We start from the raw sequence: 24,905 nt of genomic DNA, 5'->3' as shown, positions 1-24,905 counted from the left end.
TGCTGAGTGGAAAAAAGCAAACTACAGGACAATATTTTAAATATTAAAATATTATACGGGACAATATGTATAATATGAGTTAAACGCTGTGTGCAATTTATTCATACATATACTTGTATTTAGAAAAAAAGGGAAAAGGAGAGGCTGTCTTTTTTACCTTATATATCTGCACTGTTTACATTTTTTAAATCATGAATACTTGTTACTTTGGTATTATTTATATGTGAAATCTAATGAACAAAATTAACTAACAAACAAACAGAAACAGACTCACAGATACAGACAACAGACTGACAGCTGTCAGCGAGAAGGGGGTTGGGGGCTGGGAGAAAAAGGTGAAGGGTTTAAGCAAAGAAAAAAAGCCTCAGAGACAGACGACAGTATGGTGATTATAAGAGGGAAGGGGGCAGAGGGGTAGGAGTGGGTAAAGGGGGTTAAATGGTGACAGAAGGAGATTTGACTTGGGGTGGTGAACACACAATGCAACATACAATTGTTGTATTATAGAATTGTACACCTGAACCCTATATAATTTTATTAACTAATTTTACCCCAATAATTTTTTTAAAAAGAGCAATGAAGAAAGAACTCAACATGGGCACTTTCTGAAACAGTTAAGTCATGTCGCCCAGGGTCCCAAAGTCAAGGTAGAACTAGCATAACATTTTCAAGTAATTGGTTCTTACTTTGTACTTAAAAGTGAATGTTTTTAAAATGCAGGAATTAATTAGTTCTGAGTATTATTTAGTTGCATGGGGATCTTTTGGAAAACAATTCTTCAGAGAGGAAAATTTTAAGTTTTCTGATACTCACCAACCAGTTGCACTCTCCCTGAAGACAAAAGCATTGGGTCGTCCTTTCTGACATTATTTATTGAGTCGTCTACTAGCTCTTTAATGTGGTCAATTCCTACGACTCTTCCACTAGCTCCAACCTGGAAATGAGAATAATTCAATAGCTCACTGGTCTAAATTTGTCTTTCTGAAGTGTCATTAAAATACTTCCTTATGAAAAGTCATATTCTCAAATGAGAAATAAAGACAAACAGCTAAAGCTTCTGATTAGATTGTTACTGTTTACTAGAAATTATTTACCAATTACAACTTTCTCAACTATAACCCTCAAATGAATAATTATATTTAATTAAAAAGCTAGAATAAGCCATGGCAGGGTGGCTCAGTTGGTTGTAACATTGTCCTGTGCACCAAAAGGTTGCCAGTTCAATCCCCAGTTGTGCATACAGAAGGCAAACTATCAAAGTTTCTCTCTCACATTGATGTTTTTCTCTCTCCCTCCCTTCCTCTCTAAAATCCATAAAAACATATCTTTGGATGAGGATTAAAACAAACTAGAATAGATTATAAACACTTGTAATATAAAAAAAATGCTATCATTCTTTAATTTAGAATTTTTAAATCCAGGACCATACTGGAGGACTTAATTGCCAATATTAAATGGTAGTTAATGCAATCATTTTTTTTAATTAAACCTATAAGTATGACTTTAAATATTAAAATATTATAAAATAATTTTATAAAGATTTAAATAATTTTATAGGGATTTCTATACCTGATTCTACTGCCATGTTGTGGAAAGTATAAAATACATAAGAATATAAAATGGCCCCAAATATAAATTGTAAAAAAATGTTATACAATAAAGACTTCCATGTCAGACTAGCTGGGTTCACATCTAAGTTTCATTACTACTCACAACTGTGTAACCTTGGCAAGTTATTCTATGAATCATGTTGCTCAGCTGTAAAATGAGGAGTAACAGGTATATATACCTCATAAATGACGTGAGGACTAAAGAAGAGAATACACGAAAAGCATTCAGAACACTGACTAGCATGTGCTAAGTGTGTGAAAAACATTAACTTAAATTACCCCAATTTTAAAAAAGATAACTCAGAATTTAATGATTTTTTAAAAAATAAATTTTCCTCCGAAACTATAAATATCTTAAGTATAGAAAATAACCTCATTAAGTGTTATTTCTAAACTTTGGGGAAAAAAGGCCCTGACATGCCATCAGTGAGGGCTTACCTTCTACAAAATAAGTTAAAAATATTGAACAGAACTATCTCAATCCTTATTACATGCCAGACACTGTTCTGGATGCTTAAGAAATGTCAAGGAAAAAAATCAGACAAAACTTCTGCCTCCCTGGAACTTAACATGCTAGTGGTCTGCTGATTATACATGGATAGCAAGTTAAATGAATTCTAGTCCAGGATGGAACCATAAATCCCAACTTAACAAAACCAGGCTTCCAGCCTGGCCTCCAGACACAAGATTTTCCGTAACTGATTTGACTTGCTTACCTGAGCACAGAGGCACCTTTCCTCCAGGTGCCCGAGTAGGCCCCAGACTTGTTCTTCAGTAGTCATTTACCAAATAAGCCTCTGGAGATGTTAAGGTGAAGTATAATACACAGGGCATTTTTCTAAGAGTACTTTTCCTAATGTAAAGGATTCTCCACCCTCATTCCTAATAAGCCTACAGGAGTATTTAGATACCAGACTCTATTATTTTCTGCCAGATGAGAACTTGGAAGCATGTGGCCTGGGAGCTACTGTCTACCACCTTGCGATCGTAAGAGAAGAGCCCGTGTGACAAGGAAGCCGACTTGCGGAGGTAAGCAAAGCCCAACCAGACCCACAGAGAAACCCATCGTCAACGACATCCGATCTTCTGAACCCTGCCACACAGAAGCCAGCTACACTTTAGATGTTTCCACCGTATAAACCAAATAAATTCCTTTTTAGCTCTGCCAGTTCAGACAGAGTGTTCTGCCACTGGCTAGAACTATAAAAAATCCTAGTGATATATATTCCAACTGCTTCCTTGGTAGAATTAAAAAAAAAACCTTTGGTAGCTTCTAAGGAAAAAAATATACAGCCAAATCATACATAGGACATGTAGAAGTATGCTTCTGTTAGGGCCAGAATGAAAAAACAAAATAAAGGTCTTACCATACGTGCAAAACATGCAGTAAGGATTCCACTTCCAGATCCCACATCAAGGGCTTTAGCTCCTTCATGCAGTTGATCATACAGAAGTTCTAGTGCATATGCATGCTGCCAAAAGAAAACAGAGCAAATATTCTCTTTTTTCCAAGAATATATATAACATGGCACATAAAGAAAGTTGCCAAGTTCATACCAATGTTACTACTATTATCATCTGCCAAGACAACGAAAACATATTACATAGTACTTACACCTACACAGGAATTACATAAGAAAATTCTCAATGTTTGGTTATATTCATATACTTAATTTAAATGTTTCAGTAATTTTTTATCTCCAGTGTGTGAATTTTTTAAATTTAATTAATTCGAAGTCAGAAGTCACAAAAGGATTTACGGTGAAAAGTCTCTATCCCACCCCTGTTCCAACCGTCCCCATCCCCAACCAGTTTCACTCGGGAGTGAAACTAGTTTCACTAGTTATGACTAGTTTCACTGGTTATAAGACCAGTGTCTTATGATGCCTTCCAAACGTATCCATTCTATATACACACAAGCAAATGCATATGTGATTTTTCATTTATCATATCCTAAAGCAACTTTCTTATCAATATTTAAACAGCCTGTTCCTTTTTTAATGACTGAGGAGCATATCTTTGTATGAATGTATTACAGAACAAATACCCCTAATGAGAGACATTTAAGTGAGCTCCAATATCCTATAACAAGAGATGAAATAATCTTAAAAGGTATACCTGTAGATAAATATAATAATCTTATAAAGTATATCTATAGGATAACTTTCTAGAAGTGGAGTTGAGAGGGCCAAAGGATATATTTTTATATTTACAGTACATATAAATTATAAATTAAATAAAATCATAATGGTTATGCTTTGGATTAAACCAAGAAATAAAGCTTTCACTACTTTATCTTCTTTATAAACTTACATTTCAGTGCTTTTCTAAAACATGAGGTTAGAACTAATAAATGTTATCTTACGAACTGTCCCAGTATGTTCACTAAAAATCATCAAATCCTATAGTAATAAAACATTTGCTACCAGAATTTAGTTGTTAAAAATACACATCCATGACCTGGCCAGGTGGCTCAGTTGGTTGGAGCATCACCCCATGCACCAAAAGGCTGTGAGTTTGATTCCTGGTCAAGGGTACATACCTTGACTGTGGGTTCAATCCCCAGTCAGGGTGCATTGGGGTGTATATAAGAGGCAACCCATTGAAGTTTCTCTCTCACAGAGATGTTTGTTTCTCCTTTCTTTTCTTTTTTCTTTTCTCTCTCTCTCTCTCTCTCTCTCTCTCACTCTCATCAGTAAAACATGTCCTTGGGTGAGGACTTAAAATATTTTTTAAATTACACATTCATGAATCCACAGTGATAATAAGTAATATATACATACATCTACATGTATATAAATAGAGAATAAGGGGAAATTGTTCCCAATTAATAAACATGGATGAAATGATAAATTTAGAAAATCACCATTTGGCAACCATTTTAGTAACAAATTAATCAGGCAAAAATTATAAGTGAATGCTAAAGCCAGTGAATTATAATTTGAGGAATAACAGGATATTTACGTAATCTCAAAGTATTTGCCCAAGACACTTATTACAGAAGGGGAAACTATAATTTTACAGTGGAGTTCAGAAAAAAAATTCTCAATGAAGAAACCTAGTTGACACTACTTAATCAGATGATAAAGTTAACATCATCAGGGGAACACAATGACATCTTCGCATGACACTAGCTAAAATATATCACTTCTGGAATATTCCAGGCAAAAATGCATAGCCCTATCTAAACATTAGAACACAGCAGATAAACCTAAATTAAGAAACATTCTTTAAAATAGCTGGCTTGCATTTGTAAAAATCTTCAAGACCATAAAAGAAAAGACTGAGGGACTGTTCCAGATTAAAGAAGACTAAGAAGACATGACGATTGAATAAAATTCGGTCTGCATTTTCCTTTTTCAATAAAGGACATTACTAGAGCAACTAATGAAATCTAAATAAGGTCTGTGAATTGGCTAACAGTGTTGGATTAATGTTAATTTCATTATTTTGATCACTGTACTCTGATTATTTAAAAGAATGTTCTATTTCTAAAGGTAAAAAGCATTCTGCTTACAAATTACTCCCCAAGTTCATAAAGAAATATATGTATTTCCTATATATTTGTATATGTGTGCATGTATGTGTGTAGAAAAAGGGAGAGGACAGGAAGAAAGAAATAAAGAAAAAGAAAGTGATAAAGCAAATACAGTGAAATGATAAGATTCAGGGAATACGAGTAAAAGGTATAGGAAAATTATTTGTATTCTTACATTTCTGTAAGTCTAAAATTCTATTAAAATAAAAAATCAGAAAGAGATAATGTGTTCCAAATGGAGGACAGACTGGAAACTCCCTATTTGGAAAACTAATTTAGGTGACAGAAGCCAGAATACTGGTTACTCTGAGGACAGAAGTTGTAGGAAAGGGCATGAGGGAACCTTGTAGGGTACAGGAAATGTTCTTTATCTTGATCAGGGCAGTGTTTACAAATATGCACACATGTAAACATTCATCAAGCTGTATACTTACAATCTATGCACTCTACTGTGTGTGTATTATAACTTAAAAAAAAAAGTTAAATACCACTAGGAAACAACCACGTTCAGAATGTAGGAAATTCTATAAGATAAATGAATGCATTTTGTCAATAAATAAATGGCAAAAAGAAAGGGACTATTAACATTTTTAAAAGACTACAAAGACTATAAAGATGCAATGTATGGACCTTGTTTAGATCCTGAAAAAGCAAATCCACTGTACAAAAATGTTTTTTGAAACACCTGGAAAAAGTTTGAACATGGCTAAGATATAAGATAATATTAAGAAACACTGTTTGGCATGTTAGGGTATTGTAATTGTGTTTTTGAAGTCTTTCAGTTTTACAGTAAAGTATTTAGGGGTAAAATATTATGTTCAAAATTTGCTTTAAAATGGTTCGACAAAAGGAAATCGTATATATTCTTTTTGCAAAGAGACTCTTGTCTAAAACATGAAAACTACCAATACTATGAAAAAAAGCTTGGGTTAAAGACCAGAAGTCCTGGCTTCTACTTGTTCTAAATTTATTAGTCCATGACATAGGATATTATTTATAGCTCATTGTTCCTCAGTTTCCATGTCATTACTACGGAGAGGAAAACAGTTGTTCCTATACTGCTTTCCCCTCGGAAGTATTGTTGTGATTAAAAGTCATGATGTATTTAAGAAGAAGTCAATGCTTACAGCACAATGACTTGTTGCTGCTTCTCTTCAAGGTACTTCAAAGTCGCTTACAGTGGTACAATGAACAATTAATTGATCTTTTACTTCTAGCTAGTGTGTTTTTGGTAAACTTCCTTCTGGGAAATCTTGTGTATGACTGTAAATCAGTGGACTCCCTCTTTTGCCTGATTCAAGAATGAAATGACTAGGTTAGTCAAAATAATCTGGTTAAGGCCCTCCTTTCCCTTTTCTCACGTTACCCTGTCCTATCCCTTCCATTTCTGAACGGGTCATATCTAAGGCCATTAAGATGGGCTGAACAAGGCAGCTGCCCATACCCAGGGGCCAAGAGGGCAGCTGCAATGCCCCGTTAGAAGTGTCAGAGCCCAAGCAGGTTCAGGGGGGCATCTGTGTCCACACGGGGGAATGGACTGAACCAAGAGTCAGGCCCCAGCTAGACGAAGGTTTCTGCATACAACGGTGGATCACGTTGGGTGTAAGGGCATAAATGGTGGAGAATGTGGGCGGGGAGACAGTGATAGCAGTGGGAAATTGGTTACGAACGGAGGATCAATCAAATAAATAAATATATTAAGGAAAATGGAACCAGTTTTCTCACTGCCAGAAAAGGAAGTTCAATATGGAAAGGGAGAGAACAGGAAACCGCAAAAACATACTGGTATAAATAAGTAAGGAACAGACATTTCTGATCTCAAAGCAAACCCTCACGAGACAATTATTAATTGCGAAAGCCAGTAAGAGTAACTCCACAGTGGAGAAGACTGGCAGACACCACCTTAATCAAGTACCACATCTTCAAAAGTGGCCCAAACCAAAACCGTCGCTGTCTGACAGGTCTGCAATGAGCACCCAAGCGTCACTTCTGTGACATTCCCACCGAAGTGGCATGGCCCGAATCTAGTCACGAGGAAAATCAGACAGCCCAAACTGAAGGACATCAACACAATAACTGGCCTGAAATCTTGAAGTGACTCAGGCGATGAAAGTCAAAGGAAGCCAAGGAACTGTTCCAGACCGACGGAGACCAAAAGAGGAGTGATTCTGCGGGATCCTTTATTACATCGAGGACATCGTAGGGACAAGTGGAAAAACATGAAAGGACACTGATGATTAAATGGTAGGAATGTACCGATGTTCCTGTCCTAGTTTTGGTGATTATATTGTGGTTATATAGGTTACACTGCGCATTTCCTTGTTTGAAGGAAATATACCCTCAAGTATTCAGGGGCAATGGGGCATCATTTCACCAACTTGCTCTCAAGGAGTAGAGAAAGTTTCTTGATGTGGTACTTGCAACTTTTCTGTAAGTTTGAGATTGTTTCAAATTTTTTAAAAATTTAACTTTATCATCCTGGTCAGGTAGCTCAGTTGCTAAGAGCATCATTGCAATACACTGTGGTTGTGGGTTCAATGACCAGTCAGGGCACACATAAGAATCAACCAATGAATGTATTAATAAGTGGGACAAATTGATGTTTTCTCTCTCTCTCTCTCTCATCAATAAAAAGGGATATTGATTTAAAAAATTCTTTAACTTTATCTTTCATGGATATTTCAAAATGATATTGTGGGATACTATCTCCAAATCATCAACCAGTACAGCAAGAAAGTGTTAGTTAATGAGGTTTCTAAGAGACACATTGGATTAATTAACTTTTACTGAGGAAATTGCTGGAGATATTTTACAGAATTAAAGTTGTTTTTAGACAAGAGGCTTAACCCAAAAGATGGAGCTTCTATGGAGAAAGAGGTTGTGTACGTTTTCAGGATATGATCTGTAGTTTGCATTAGATTCTTAAAACAATCATTATTCCCAGAAAGTTAATAATTTCCATTAATAAGGAAACAAGTCTCACACCATTAGAAAATAAAATAATTTTAAAAAACCACAAAATAACTCCTACAATACCTGACTTTCCTGAATCCAGAAATCAAAGGACAAGTAACTTCTTTAAGGTACCAATCCCCAATCTATAGGCAATACTATCCCAACTTAATTCCAAAAACATTCAAGAATTTTTTTTCAGTACTATGTTTGTATAGATTTGTTTTTTAAAAAGGGGGCATACTAATTTGTTAAAGTCTCATTCAGATTTAAAATGGTGAGCCTGTCCTGGCTGGTGTTGCTCAGTGGATTGAGTGCCAACCTGCGAACCAAAGGATCACAAGTTCAATTCCCATTCAGGGCACATGCCCAAGAGAACTGAAAATATATGTACACACAGAAACTTGTACATTAACGTTCATACTTTCTAACTACTTTAACATTAATTAATGTTGCTTTGAACATCAATGTTTTATATCCATAAAATGTAATAATATTTGGCAATAAAAAAATATGTTTGCTACAACATAGACAAACCTTGAAAATACTAAGCAAAATATAAAAACCCAGTCACAAAAGGCTATATATTGTATAATTCTATTTATGTGAAATGTCTAGAATGGACAAAGAAACAAAAGGTAGTTGCCAGGACCTGGGCAGAATGAGGGATGAGAACGGACTGCTACTGGGTACAGGTTCCTTTATGAGGTGATGAAACTGTTCGGCTATTAGAGAGCAGTGATGTTTGCACAACTCTGGAATAGACTAAAAACCATAGAACTGCATGCTTCAAATGGGTGGATTTGACAGTATGTGAATTACATATTAATAAAGCCATTATTAATAACTCATGCAGTATTTCTCTTAATATCTAAAAACATACTCCTCCAGTCAATTTCCCAAACAGGCTGCATAATGATTCTTCAAAAACACTTTTAGGGTTAAGAGACTGTTTCTATGTAAATCCTTCATTTTAAGTAGTAGTTCAACCTACCTGCAGGAATTTTAAGACTGTTACATTTTTTTAAATCATTAATTTCTTTGAATAGGTAAAAAAGCCATTCCTATTCCATGATTTAAAAAAAGGAGACAGAAAGAAACCGGTAACATGTAGAGGGTACAAGCAGATCTCACGTCCACTCCCAGCGCTCCTCTGTAACAAGCCCTCTGACTCCCTATCCTGGAAGAAATCTTTTCTGGTTTTTATGCCTCTAGGAAGACGCACGTGTGTCCATTTGTGTGCGTTTGATTTTCTGTATATTAAAGAGTACTCTACATACGCTTCTGCACTCTACTTTTATACTTAATGTTTCCTGAAGATCCTGCTATATTCACACTCACAGAGCTTCCTCATTGAAAAGTTCCACAGTGTTTCACTGTATGGATATGCTACAATTGATTAACCATCCACTCATTACTAGTGGATGATTACTGATTATTGTTATTTCTTATTATTATAAGCAATGTGTTAATGACTATGTTTAAGCCATTTTGCACTTGTTCAAATACACTATGGTAGTATAAATATCTTGAAATAAAACTAGAGCATCTAAGGTATATTTCCCATTTAATGGACATTGCCCTAGTGCTTTCCACCACTATCAATGTACTCTCCCACCACAAAAAGTATGTGACTGTCAGTTTCCCCTTTCCAGTATAAGCTATCAAACTTAAAAAAAAATTTTTTTAACTGTTCAATTACAGTTGACATTCAATATTATATTAGTTCCAGGTATAGAGCACAGTGGTTAGACATTTTTGTAAGTTACTAGGTGATCCCCTCCATAACAAGGTATCAAACTTCTTAATCTCTGGTGATCTACCTGGTAGTTGGAAATGGTACTTCACTGTAGCACTTGCAATTTACTAAATATAAGTGAAAATGCCATCTTTTCATTCGTTTAAATGCCAATCTCATTTTCTTACACTTTACCCATTTTCTTTTGGGCTGACTGGTGTTTTACTTCTTACTTTGCAGGATACGCACATGCGTGTATACACAACTGAGAACCACAGAACTGCATACTTTGAGTGGGTAGGTTTTTTGGAATGTATACATGTATCTATGGGAATTTGCGTTATACTGTCTTATGTATTATAAATATTTCCCTCAGTTTTTTTCTTTTAATTTCTTTAGAACATAGTTTTCTGCAGAAATCCCGATTTTTTATGTTGCAAAACCCATCAGGTTTTTAATGTCAATTTTTAATGGCTTCTTAGTCTTTTTTCATGTTTTAAAGTGATTTCTATTCAATATTTACAAATAATTTTCCTATATTTTTCTTCTAGTATCATTATCAGTTCACTATGAATGTATATATAGAATTTATTTTAGTATAAAGAAAGCTCTAAATTTAAATAGGAGTTTCTCCAACCTGAAATACTTGCAGAGAATCATTTTCACCAAAAACCAACAGACTACTCATTCAAATAACTGACACTTAAACCCCAAGAAAATTTCCAGCAGATTGAAAGTACTAGATGACTTAAAATAGGTTCTTGTGAAAGTTGTATAGCTGCAGAACTGCTATACTTCACTAACCCCTAATCAATTTTCCAAATAAAATCTGAAATTAATATTCAAATTGAGGTTTCTATATAATATGTCCATTATTTGAAATATTCTCTGCCTTAATTAAGCATCGCTAAATAACCTTTTATATCCAATTTTTACATGATTAGATACTAATGACAACCACGCAAAACTTTAACAGCAGTTTCTATGAAGAAGAGTACCCTTTTCTTTAAACCATTTTTACTAAAGAAAATGCTCTTCAAGGACGTATGTGACGCTGTGGCCCATCAGCACGGAAGCGACCCAAGTTCACTTACCATGTGTGGAGCGCTGATTGTCGCCTGGAAACCTGCGGAAGAAGAAGAGAACACTGACATATTCAGCCGTAAAAACATGCCAAACACCCCATGTAATTCCTTCTCTAACACCGATAAATTACTTTGCGTAATATTTTTCAATTTTATTACTGCAAGGAAATAAAACTCGTCATTTGTACTTTAGAGTAATATCATGCAGTAGTTAAAATCAGGAAATCCAATCAAGCCAAAGGCTGCTGTGCTCATTTACCACAACAGGCCCACTAGTTTTCAAGATTTCTTCTCCTGTATAGTTGGCTAAGAAAGGAAGAATTTCAGTAAGTTGGTACATTTATGACTTGTTTTCACTTCAGATTTATAAAAAGAAAATAAACTTCCATATATAATAGGTATGCAAAGTCTTTGCAAAATTAAACTGCTTCACACGTCTCGCACCTAGTGCAACCATCCATCAGAGTGGCTTAACAGACAACCTACTTCAATTTACCCTTTATACTAACACCTGACATAAATTCGCACAATCTTTTCTTAGTTTTTAACTTTTAATTTTTTTCTTCCAAGGTTGTTTTCTCGAAACTTATTTACCTGCTTCTGCATCTGAAGCAATTTTCACTGAGCGGTGGTAGCAGGTGCCTTCGGGGTTCAGAAGCCCCCCAGGATCTTCTCTGCTGGCTGTCACAGTGCTTCGAAAGAAGAAAGCATGGCAGCTGGCGACAGAATCCTGAGGCACTTCTAAGCCTCAAAGGCGCCCACTGCCAAGGCTCAGCAGTTCAGCAAAAAACCTGCTTCAGGAGAAGGAGTTAAATATGGACTTTCTAAAATCAAGCACAAGTCAAAACATTCAGGGCAAGCGAAGCAGGGAAGTCAGTAATAACTTAAATACATTTATTTCCTTTAAAATTGAGGCTAATAAAGTAAAACAACCTTAGTCAACATTAAGACTCCTAAAGAAAACTCAGCACTCAGTTTAAACTATAAATTTCATTAAAAGTATATTTTATGAAAAAATTTTAGAAGTTATATATTAGAGAAAATAGAAAAGATACTTCTAACACATAACATTTTATTAAAAAGGCATACAATTCAAATCAGCAAGGTAATAATAAATATCTGTGTCCCAGTCGATTTTTACTTACAAAAAATATAGAGTAAACGAGTAAAACAATGTGACATTTTCACAAATCCAAAGCTTACCTATTGATTGTGGAGAATCCATATAAGGGTTACATTTTGCATAGTGGGAGCGGTCGGTAGCCAGCATTACTTCAAATACTTTATCTGTCTTGATGATTCCATTTTCTGAAATGAATGAAGCAAATATTTTAAGCTGGGAGAAGATGATCAGATATATTTTAGAATAATTACATTGGCTGCACTGTGGAGACTGGCTTGGGAGGGGACAAGATTGGAAGTTGTTGCAATGGTCCAGGTAATCACAGTCTGATCTTTAATGATGACGGTAAGAATGAAGAGAAGTAGGAGGATTTGAGGCATATTTGGTAGGTAATACGGTGGAGCAAAAGTAGGTGTCTAGTTGTTCATGTGGAGAATAATACAATAATTAATAAATAATAATACAAGAATAAACTCTGGGCCCTGGCTGGTGTGGCTCATTGGATTGAGCACCAGCCTGCAAACCAAAAGGCTGCAGGCTTGATTCTCAGTCAGGGCACATGCCTGGGTTTCGGGCCAGGTCCCCAGTTGGGGGCATGTAAGAAGCAACCAATCAATGTTTCTCTCACACTTTGAGGTCTCTCTCTGTCAAGAAAGAAAGGAAGAAAGGAAGAAAAGAAAAGAATAAACTGTTTCCCTTACTCATTAATCCTGCTCTTGCCCCACCCTGAGTAAACCTGACTGACTAGATTTGGACGAGAGGGGAGTAATGGTTGGGATGCTGATGCCATATACTTATTTGAGAAATACTGGAGAAGAATTAGAGTTAAGGAGAGAAAGGATAACTAATTTATTCAGTTAGGAGCTACGGACCACACAAATAGAGATATTCAATAGTTACCTGAGTGGGGCTCAGAAAACAGATCTAAGATAGAGACACAGATTTCTAGTTACATGGATGGCAACTGAAGCAATGAAAGTGAACTTAAGTGGCCAGAAAAGATCACACAGAGAGAGAAACAAACATAAACATTTAAGAAATATGCACAGGAAATAGAGCCTTCAAAGATTATGACAAGGAACAACCAGAGTTGGATAAAAATCAAGCAGATAAACTGAGAGTTCAAGAGAAACCAATTTTTCAAAACATAAAGCAAAGTTAATAGTGTATAAATTTGGTTCCCCAACGATCAGTTCTTTTAGATTGAATATAATATGTTGAACTTCAATAAACCTCATGGTACCATGCATATAGCTAATTTTTCAATAAAGCCTTTATCAATTCAATATATTTATTGACTGTCTAATATATACCCGACATGCTGCTACATGCTCAGGATTATATAAATAAACAAGATAGAATAGTTCCTATACTCACAGAGCTAAGATCTGTAAGATTAAATGTATCAACTTGACTTTAACAATCCAGAAATAAATTTTTTATCAAAATAGACTTTGCTAAAAACCACTGAATTTTACAATATATTTGGGTAAATGATATGGTATGGAATTATACCTTAGAAAACCTGTTTTTTTAAAAATCTAGTGGGACTAGAGGTGACAACCAAGAGAAGCACTATTTCTGGGGGACAGTCAGATAAACAGGGAAAGGATGGTGCCTCCTGAAGTGACAGTGAAGTGAAAGAAGGAAGAAAATTGAAAATGCTGCAGAAACAAAAGAGCAACAAGATATGCCAAGTCCTTCTCTTTTCCCATCACTGCTATCATCCATCATCCATTAAAGTGCAAGTCACCATACTGACAAAAGCTCTTGAACTGTGAAAGTAGGAAAAAGGAGGAAAAAAAAAAACTCAGTTCAAAACTCCTAGAAACAAAAGGCAAATGAAAACATTTCAGCTGATTAAAAAGAATCTAATATTTAAAACAATATTCTAAGAAAACTTAGCAGGAAGTATTGAATAAAAGTATTTCCAGCCCTAGCTGATGTGGCTCAGTGGATTGAGTGCTGGCCTGTGAACCGGAAGGTTGCTGGTTCAATTCCTAGTCAAGACACATGCCTGGATTGTGGGCCAGGTACCCAGTTGCGGGCATGCAACAGGCAACCAATCAATGTATCGCTCACACATCAATGTTTCTCTCCCTCTCTTTCTCCCTCCCTTCTCCTCTAAAATAAATAAAGATCTTAAAAAAAGAAAGTATTTCCAGAAGCAATCAACTTGGAGATACCCACTAATAAAACAATCAGACTTTAAAGACAAAATAAAACCACCTCTTCAGGGCCTCAAGGCAAAAGATTAAATTGCCCAATGAAGGTAAAAAAACAATTAGGCATTCAGATTTCTTATGGTTTCAACCACCAACAATCAAAGAAAAACAAGAATGAAGCTGCATTTTCAAGAAATTTGGGGAAAGTGCAAGTCATCAACAAAAGTAGTAAACTGTGGATACAGCCAACAACATCAATCTCAAGAGCACCAAGCTCAGCAAAAGAAGCCCGACAAGAAGACTACACATCATATGATTCTAATTATATAAACTTTTAGAAAAGTCAAAACTATAGTGGCAGAAGGCTGATCTGTGGTTGCTAGGGGCAGAAAATGAAAAAGGATATTGATTGCAAAGGGGTATGAGGGAACTCCTGGGTGGAAGAAATGTTCTTATCAGATATCAGCAAACATTTGTAAAGGTCCAAATAGGAAACAGTTTAGACTTTGCAGGCCATCTAGTCTCCACTGCCACTGCTCAACTCTGCTGATGTGCTGGAAGAACAGCCGCAGACGATACTATACAAAGGATGTGGCTGTGTTAAAGTGAACCTTTACTTCCAAAGTAGGCAGCAGGTCAGGTTTGACCCTTGTGCTATTATCATGAGGGTGGTAGTTAAGACTATATTCGTTCATCAAATTTTTCAAATTGCAGCCTTAAAATCTGGTGAATTTTCATGTAAATTCTACCCCAATAAAGTTGATTTCTTTAAAATATAAACTGAGGATTTTATATCTAGCCAAGCTGCCCCTCAAATGTCAAGGTTATAGAAAAAAAAAAAACATTTTGCATGTGCAAGAGCTGCTATCATCCATCTCTAAAAAAAGAAAGAAAGAAAAGAATAAACTGTTTCCCTTACTCATTAATGTTGTACACATGAGCCCTTCCTGAAGACTCTCCTAGAGGATGTGCTCCCTCTAACCATGAGATAACTGAAGACACACCAGCAAAGACCGCACAGACAAATGTGCAGCAAAGACTAGAATAAGGGAGGAGACACGGGTGAAATAATAATTAAATGTTATACATTCTGACAAAGTAGAAAGAATGAAACTAAAAACAGTGGGAGGAGAAAAAGGGCAAAAGTAGAATTAGAACACTGTCGTACAGGTCGTAGGAAAAATCAAAGGACACCATTTCATACTGACTGACTAGATGGTAAACAGTTAAGGAAAAGGTGGGTTAAAGACACCATAAAAGATACAAATACAAACCCTCCAAATAACAGGGTATTTTTAAAAATCAGCAAACAAGGCAGGCACACTAAATAAAGAAACACTGAAAATAGTCATAGACTGGCAAAGATAAACTTCCATCATGTTTCCATTTTAAAACATCACAAGTTTTAGATAAAAGTAACCCAAATAGAAAATACTATTGTGTTGGTGAAAGAGTCTGTGTGGTTTTTACTGTAAAATGAAAGACACCTTTTTTATTGATTTGGATATTTTGAGTATGTAGGCTATCTCCCATGTGGTATAATGTTGACTGTTCTCAATTAATGTCTCGATTTGATCGCTATCAACTCCAACTGGTCTACCCAACCATGGAGCATCGTCCAGTGAGAAATCTCTAGCACAAAATTTTGCAAACCAGTTTTGCCACATTTGCTCAATCACAGCACTTTCTCCTTACACTGCAACAAATATTTTTTGGTGTTTCAGTTGCATTTTTACCTTTCTTGAAATGATAAAGCATAATATGCCAGAAATGTTGCATATTTCCTTCCATCTTCAACATTAAAATGGCTACATAAAAATTCACCAACTTTGATATGCTTTTTTAAAATGCACACTGATATGACAGTTGTCACAATACAATCTAACAAAACTGTTTCAAATGAAGTTAAAGGCAACTAGGCGCTACTAGAGTCATCTTATGGGAAAAAAATCAAACAAACTTTTTGGCCAACCCAATATTTCTGCATAAACAAGCTTAAGCAAGCTACATGAAAAGGTTATTAAAATAAAACAGTGAAAGCATTTTTTTATTTTAAATCAGAGTAATAATAGAGATATCATTTACTGAATATTTACCATGTGCCAGACAAAATCCTAAACACATTACATATACTATCTCTTTTAAGATATGAATTTATATGGACTATAAACTATGAAACAATCTTATATTGTCTCTAACAATGCTATAAAGTAAGCACTATTATTACTACATTTTACAGGTGATGAAATTGGTTCAGGTAAGAGACTTAAGTTGTTCAAAATGACAGAGCGAATAAGGGGTAAGGGCCATTCAAAATGAGATACTAGATTCCCACTGCCTACTTCACTGTACTGCTGCTGACATAGTCAAAGAGCTCAGAGACTTCTGCTAATTCATTTCCCAAAATAAAGCTTGAGTGGTTCATTAGCCCTGAACCCAATTCAAATTCCAGAGAGGTGACTCATGCACTCTCCAGGTCACAGGGCCTTACAGTCTAACTTCATAAATCAGCGCCAGGATCTCTACTTGGAGAGTTCTGCTGTCATCTGAACACTTCGCTGTATTAAGATGAAATCTCCCTCTTTATAATCCATTTACATGAACCCTCAGTGCTGCGCTCTTTCTGAAGCCACAGAGAACACAGATTTTTACACATCTAAAGATATATCATGACCACTTTGAGCCTGATCTTTTTCAGGTTAAGCAGCCTCACTCAATAATTCCAATATTCATTTATTCATTCTTGTCTAGAGGGACACTTTAAGTATGATATCTAAAGTCAAACCTATTGATCCAGGCATATTCTAAAAATCAAAGTAAATTATAGAGATCACTTCCCTTAAGCTAGGTAATATTCTTCTATCAAATTCATGTGAGTTTCTTTGGCTGCTTTCTTCATCTGTAGAGGTATATAGAATTTACTAAAAACCCTATAGTTTTTTAAAAGCTTGTCACTAGTCATTTATTAAAAAGCTGAATATAGCAAGACTTAGAATAAGTTGTAGTAGGCCATTATCAGGTGTTTTCCAAGATTTTTACCAAAATGTTCTTGTTATTTATTTTTGCCCATGATTTCATATTTTGAAAGATGCCTAAACCAAGCTACATTTGCTAAGTTATTAAATAATTCTCCCATTTTTGGTAATCTGACATATACAACTGCCAGTGCCCTGAAATATTTCTGGCAAACAGCAAACTAATTTTATGTTTCACTTTGTGTGTAGAGTCTTCATTATGAGTAAACGTGCAATTATCATTAGGCCTTCTGAAACAGTGAGCAGCTTTAGAACCACCCATACCCAATCTTCCCGCACCCTAGAGACCAAGGACCCTAATTAAATAATTATAATAATGGCTGGTGTTGGCCCAAATATGCAATTGATCCGAATGAGAACTGAGTAGGAGTCAAAAGGAGAGTGCAATAGCATTCAAGCTATAAGCCAAAAAATAAAACACCTAAAAAATATTAGGGCCATTACAGTATCTGTTTCTTTTATCTTGAGGGGAGAGGAAGAGTACAAAGGAAAATAAAGTCCAAGAAAAAAAATACTACACAAGAATCATGAATTAGATATGAAGAAAATGAAAACATGGCACAATTTCAAGCAACTGATGAAGTGTAAAAACAGAAAAAACTCTGACTATTCCTCCTCAACAACAGATGGGTCACTGATATTAGACAATAATGGCAGGGAATGAACTCATAGCGCACTACAAGTATATAGTTCAGCAAAGTGTTGACACAGTCGTATAATTAATGACGGTTACTGATTCCCAACAAAGAGCAAGATTTACTTACTGCTCCGAATGAAATGTAAATGTTTACTTTGACAAAGTAAAACCTGCTAATTAGTTGAAAAATGAGAGGGAGAGCTTCTTAATATCCTTCCTTACAAAGTGGAGGGGTTAAGGGGTAGTGTCAGTTTACAAATTATGTAACAAGAAATTGAGGTTAAAGTATATTATTCAAAATTACAAAGGTAACCACAAAAGAGGAAGCAAAAATTATGATACGAGTATAACTATATGGGGAGGGTATACTCATCCATCTTAGCAGAAGGTCAGTAGATAATGTCTAAAGTTGATAAAGCAAAAAATAGCAGTTTAAGTATATGATTTAGAGACATAAAGATAATCACAAGCACCAAAAACACTGTTAAAAATGGTTCACTCAAAGTCTGGGGGTAGAAAAGAACACAGCTCGTAACTGTTATTTTTCATCATAAGCCCTTCTGTACTATTGCATCTTTTAACTGTGTACATATGTTACTTAACTAAAAATTAACCTTTTTAATGATCTTAACCTCATTATCATAGATAGTATGTAGCTGTACAGATGTACCACAATGTTCATGCATGTACATGTGTGAGCATCCTCGAATTATTAGCAACATGTACCTTTGGCAGGACTCCTCTGTCTTCCACAGTGGTAGAATTTTAATTGGCATATGTAGTTATATGTGGTCTTATAATGAAGTTCTTATCAATCGAACAGATGCAGAAGTTATGCACACAACTTCCACATCACACCCTTAAAAGAAATGGAGGTTTTTCCCTTTCCCCATTGTTATCCCTCCCAGTTGGAATATGGAAATGATAGAACTAAACCATCTTCAACCTTGCAGATGAGGGAAAGACTTCAGGAAGTGCACAAGAGAAGCAGCCCAGGTCCTTGACACCACAGAACCATCGTATTAGCCCTCAACCCACAATTTTGGCTTTTGAGCCAATGCTCTAACCAACTGTGCTACCTGGCCTGGGCAAGCTTTAGTTTTTGGGGGGGGTTTGTTCTAGCAGCCAAAGAGGCCCCCTAATGCACGAAGCATAGGAATAGAAAAATAAGATCAGCCTGAAGAACAGAACTAGAGGTGCAACGTGGGAATAGGCTGTGTAAGTCCCTAACGAAGCCTGAAAGCTCCAGCCAAGATGGAGGCATAGGTAGGTACACTTTGCCTCCTTGCACAACCAAAAGAAGGACATAACAAATTTAAAAACAAAACATAATCAGAACTGCCAGAAAACTGAACTGTATAGAAGTCAGACAACCAAGGAGTTAAAGATGAAACATTCATTCAGACTGGTAGGAGGGGCAGAGATGGGCAGCCAGGGCAGAGAGGGTGCATGGCAAGGCAGCAGCTGATGGACCACACGGCCCCACATTTGCGTGTGGATAAACCAGGAGGAACAACTGGGGAGAGACGCAGAGGAGAAATAAAGCCTCAAAACCTCTGCCTGTAAATATCTGTGGGGGTTGCAGTGGTGGGAAAAACTCTCAGCCACACAGGATATTTTGCTAGAGAGACCCATGGCGTCCTAGAAATTACACAAACCCACCCACCCCAGAATTAGCACCAGAAGGGCCCAATTTGCTTGTGGGTAATGGGGGAAATGACTGAAAGCCAAGCAAGCAGCATTGTTCCATCTCTGACCCCTCCCCACATACAGCACCACAACACAGCAAGGTGGGTTGCCCCACCCTGGTGAATAACTAAGTCTCTACCCCTTACCAGTAACAGGCATGCTGACACACAAAAAAAAATATGGCCCAAATGAAAGAACAGATCAAAGCTCCAAAAATAGAACTAATAGATAAAGAAATAGCCAATCTATCAGATACAGAGTTCAAAACACTTATAATCAGGATGCTCACAGAAATGGTTTAATATGGTCACAAAATAGAGAAAGAAGTGAAGGCCATGCAAAGGGAAATAAAGAAAAATATACAGGGAATAGTAAAGGGAAGGAAACTGGAACTCAAATCAACAATTTGGAGCAGGCGGAAGAAATAAACCTTCAACCAGCATAGAATAAAGAAACAAGAATTTTTTAAAAAATGAGGAGAGGCTTAGGAACATCCGGGACAACTTTAAACATTCCAACATCTGAGTCATGGGGTGCCAGAAGGAGAAAAGGAAGAACCAAAAATTGAAAAAATAATGAATGAAAACTTCCCCAATCTGGCAAAGGAGATAGACTTCCAGGAAGTCCAGGAAGCTCGGAGAGTCCCCAAAAAGTTAGACCCAAGGAAGCACACATGAAGGCACATCATAATTACATTACCCAAGATTAAAGAAAAGGAGAATCTTAAAAGCAGCAAGAAAAAAGGAGACAGTTACCTATAAGGGAGTGCCCATAAGACAATCAGCTAATTTCTCAAAAGAGACCTTATGGGCAAGAAGGGCCAAAAAGAAGTACTGGAAGTCATGAAAGGCAAGGACCTACATCCAAAATTACTCTATCCAGCAAAGCTATCATTTAGAATGGAAAGGTAGAAAAAGTAACTTCCCAGATAAGGTAAAATTAAAGGAGTTCATCATCACCAAGCTCTTATTGTATGAAATGTTAAAGGAACTTATCTAAGAAAAAGATGATCAAAACTATGAACAGTAAAATGACAACAAACTCACAGCCATCAACAACTGAACCTAAAAAAAAATAAATAAAACATAAATAAAAACAAACTAAGCAAAGAACTAGAACAGGAACAGAATCACAGAGATGGAGATCACATGGAAGGTTATCATTGGGGAGGGAGGGGGAGAATGGGGGTAAAGGTATGGGAAATAAGAAGCCTAAATGGTAGGTACCAAATAGGGGGAGGTTAAGAATAGTACAGGAAATGGTGAAGACAAAGAACTTATATGTACGACCCATGGACATGAACTAAGGGGGAGAGGGGATGCAGGGTGGAGGGGAATGAAGGGGAGAAAAAAAATGGGAAAACTGTAATAGAATAATCAATAAAACATATATTTCTTAAAAAGGCCTGAAAGCTAAACAAGAGGTGTTTACAAGCTAATCAGTAAGTGGCAAGAAACCCGGGCAGAGAAGGGACATGATAGAAAGCAGTACACTAAGAAAATTGGTATAATGTGTAGAAAGGATCTGAGGGGAGGAGGGTTTAAAGAGTGATGACCAGTCAGACACTTGGAGGTATATCATGAAGAAACTAGTCTAGGAGAGTAGCAGTGAAAATACAGTGAACGAGATGGCTACGAAAGGCTACCTGTAAGAACTATAACAGGTCCTCAAAGAGTGTTATTTCATTAAACATCGTTTCACTGCAACACTGATGAGAGGGGAAAAAAATCAATTCCCAGCTGAGGCCATTCTCTGTGTGGAATTTGCATGTTCTCCCTATGTCTGCATGGGTTTTCTCTGGGTACGGTGGTTTCTGTCAACATCCCAAAGACGTGCACGTCAGGTCCGCTGGCACGCCCAGTGTCCCAGTCTCTGTGGGTGTGGGAGTGGGTGTGTACGCACCCTGTGATGGAAGGGCATCGTGTGCAGAGTGGTGCCCCACCTTGTTTCCTGAGCAGCCAGGGGAGGCTCCAGCCTCCCAGGACCCTGAACTGTAAGGAGTGGGTTGTAAAATAATGATCTTACTTGTTTTATTAATCTTTCTTAAATGCATGTATAGTTTGCATTTATCTCAGTGTTTAATAGAAAAGTGTTTTGAGTCTTTATTTAGAAGTTTGGTGATGTTTTTGTGAGCAGGAATATACCATAGAAACGAATTCATGTTCATATCCATTAGTCTATGGTAAAGCTGGTTTCGTTACATGTGGTTTTACTGAAGGTTGCAGTTTCCATGAACCTGTAGATGATGTTAAGTGAGAAGTTACTGTACTTAGTTAAGTTGGTGACAGTATGAAAGAATCACTGCGTACTCCAAAATTTGAGATCTAGGAAAATAGAAGAGTGAGAGCAACCCTGGCAGAAATGAAAAAGAGGGCCTGTGTTGGTATGAAGCACTAAAAACACAGGAACAGAGATGTTCTCTAAGCTTGATTCAAAGTTACATCCCAACAAAAGAAATATGATATTATATTTATATGACTTGAACACCAGTTGTTAATCATCTAGTCTATATTTCTTCTCAACTATAAATATACAAGAAAAACAGTAAGTGAACAAAAGTCATCTTTTACTTCCCAGCTAGAATTAGGTGGAGCTTGAGTCACTTAATACAGGAAGTCTAAAAGGCATTAATCTTAAATTCACAGTATAATCAAAGAAAAATTTTATGTGATGGCAAGTTATCATAAAGCATACCATCTAAGTACCAGAGATTATTTTTTTAAATGCATCTTTCTCTAAATTGTTATAACTTTTAGTACAAAAGTGAATATAAAGTTAACTATTTTGATATTATTTCCAAAGAAGAATGTTCCTTGAACTCCTCACAAACTAAAATATTATGTGAAACTCTACAATACAGATAACTGGACATCTGATCAAGATGGCAGTGTAGGCAGACATGGCCTACCGCTTCTCACAACCTCATCAAAATTACAACTAAAATATAGAACAACCACTGCTCAGAACTGTCAGAAATCAAATTGAATGGAAGTCTGACAACTGTGGAATTAAAGAAACCACACCCATCCAGACTGGTCGGAGGGGCACAGACATGGAATGGGCTGGTCCCACACCCACGTGTGGTGGATAAAAATTCAGGAGGGACATCTCAGGAGTGAGGAGTCCTGGCCCCACATCAGCACCCTCCAACCCAGAGTTCCTCCAGTGCCAGGGAGGTAAGTCCTCACAACTTCTGGCTGCAAAAACTAGTGGGGACTAAGTAAGCGGAAGAAACTTCTGGAGCTCCAAGCAGTTCCCTTTAAAGAACCCACACAGAATCATCTGCTCAGACTCACTCCCTATGAGCTCCAGCACCAGGGTAGCAGCTTGAAAGGTACCAGTGGCATATAAAGAGAAAATGAAGTGTTTGGAATCAAGGGGAGCAGAGGCCATTGTCCCTTCTCTGAACCCTCCCCTCACAGAGGCGACAACCTGGTACCATATCTGAGACCCCACAACCTGGCTAACAGTGTTTGACCCACCCTGGAGATCCCCAGAGACTCTGCCCCACCGAACTTACAGGCCCACCCAACTGCTTTTCCATATGAATGGCTGATCTTGTTTCACGATTCACAACTTCCTAAATCCTATCAAACAAGCAACAGCTGGCCACCGTGAGCCCCAGGCTTGGCACAAGTAGCCATCAGCTTAGATTCACAGCTTGGCTTCACCCGGGAACCTCCAAGCCCAGCACAAGTAGCAGCCTTCTTAGATTGCTTTTACAGCTCAGGAAGGGTGGCCTCAGGAAAAACACAGGTGAGGGCTGACCCTGGCCTGTATCACTTGGAAAATCCCAGGGTAAGGGCACCCAGTAGACAGCTACAGATCTTGTTGGAGAACCACCACCCTGCCCCTGCACAACTGATCCTCCAGAATGGTCATTGGTCACAGCCAATCCTTGCAGCTGACTGGACTGGGAAAATTCCTCCCATTGATTTGCCAACAGCAACCAAGGCTCAACTACAAGAGAAGGGTGTACTTAGCCCACATGAAGGGCACACTTTGAGTACCCAGCTTGGGTGACAGGGAAAGCTGTGCTACTGGACCCTATAGGACACCTACTACATTAGGTCATGCTACTAAGACAGGGAGTCAAAGTAGCTCTACCTAATACATAGAAACAAAGGGAGCCTGCCAAAATGGGAAGCCTAAGAAACATGGCCCCAATGAAGGAACAGATCAAAACTCCAAAAAAAGAGCTAAACAAAATGGAGATAAGAAATCTATCAGATGCAGAGTTCAAAACATTGGTTATAAGGATGCTCAAGGAAATTAGTGGGGACCTCAGCAGCACAAAAAAGATGTAGTAAAAAAAGGATACACTAAATGGAATAAACAGCAATTTATAAGGAAACAACATTTGAGTGGATAAAGCCAAGATTCAATGCAATGATATGGAAAATAAGGAAGCAAAGAGCAACCCATCAGAACAACAAGAAAAAAAGAGTCCAAAAAAAATGAGAATAGTATAAGCAGACTCTGGAAGAACTGCAAGAGGTCCAACATTCACATCATAGGGGTGCCAGAAAAAGAGAAAGCAAGAAATTTAGAAATCTATTTGAAAAAATAATGAAAGAAAACTTCCCTAATTTGGTGAAGGAAATAGACATGCAAGTCCAGGAAGCAGAGAGTGCCAAACAAGATGGATGCAAAGAGGCCCATCCAAGACATGTCATAATTAAAATGCCAAAGGATAAAGATAAAGAGAGTATCTTAAAAACAGCAAGAGAAAAGAAGTTAGTTACCTACAGCGAGTTCCTGTAAGACCTGCAGCTAATTTCTCAAAAGCAACTTTGCAGGCTAGAAGGGATTGGCAAGAAATATTCAAAGTCATGAAAAGCAGGGAGCTACAGCCAAGATTGCGCTACCCAGCAAAGATATCACTTAGAATTGAATGGCAAATAAAGAGCTTACCAGGCCAGAAAAAACTAAAGGAGTTCATTATCACCAAACCATTATTATATGAAATGTTAAAGGGACCTATTTAAGAAAAAGAGGATCAAAATTCTAAATAAAATGGCAAAAAATACAAATCTATCAACAATTGAATCTAAAAAACAAACTAAGAAAACAAGGACAGACAAAATCATAGATACTGGGAGCGTTTTGTTGGTTGCCAGATGGGAAGGACGTGTGGGAGAATGGGGAAGAGGTGAGGGATTAAGAAGTACAAATAGCTAGTTACAGAATAGCCTTGAGGATGCAAAGGAAATGGAGCAGCCAAAGAACTTATATACATGACCCAAGGACACAACAATGGTGGGAGGATTGCCTGAGGGCATGGGGGTTGCTGGGTGGGGGGCAAAGGGGGGAAATCAGGTGAACTGAAATAG

At 37.0% G+C, this 24,905-nt stretch overlaps 1 protein-coding gene across 2 annotated transcripts in view; it reads right to left on the bottom strand.

The window, feature by feature from the left end:
- The window catches only part of PCMT1 (protein-L-isoaspartate (D-aspartate) O-methyltransferase), a 48,526-nt gene that overhangs the window by 16,593 nt on the left and 7,028 nt on the right, over nucleotides 1–24,905 (bottom strand). For both annotated transcript variants that reach the window (XM_045843302.1, XM_045843303.1), the window contains exons 2-5: nucleotides 12,127–12,231; nucleotides 10,933–10,964; nucleotides 2,978–3,082; nucleotides 814–934 (exon numbers count right to left, since the gene is read on the bottom strand). In XM_045843302.1, coding sequence (XP_045699258.1) covers nucleotides 814–934; nucleotides 2,978–3,082; nucleotides 10,933–10,964; nucleotides 12,127–12,231 — 363 coding nt within the window. The remainder of the gene's footprint in view (nucleotides 1–813; nucleotides 935–2,977; nucleotides 3,083–10,932; nucleotides 10,965–12,126; nucleotides 12,232–24,905) is intronic.

Source organism: Phyllostomus hastatus, unplaced genomic scaffold, assembly GCF_019186645.2.
Source record: "Phyllostomus hastatus isolate PE091 unplaced genomic scaffold, TTU_PhHast_1.1 phas_contig_40, whole genome shotgun sequence".
In the NCBI taxonomy this organism is placed as follows: Eukaryota; Metazoa; Chordata; class Mammalia; order Chiroptera; family Phyllostomidae; genus Phyllostomus; species Phyllostomus hastatus.
This window is presented reverse-complemented; position numbering and strand designations above follow the sequence as displayed.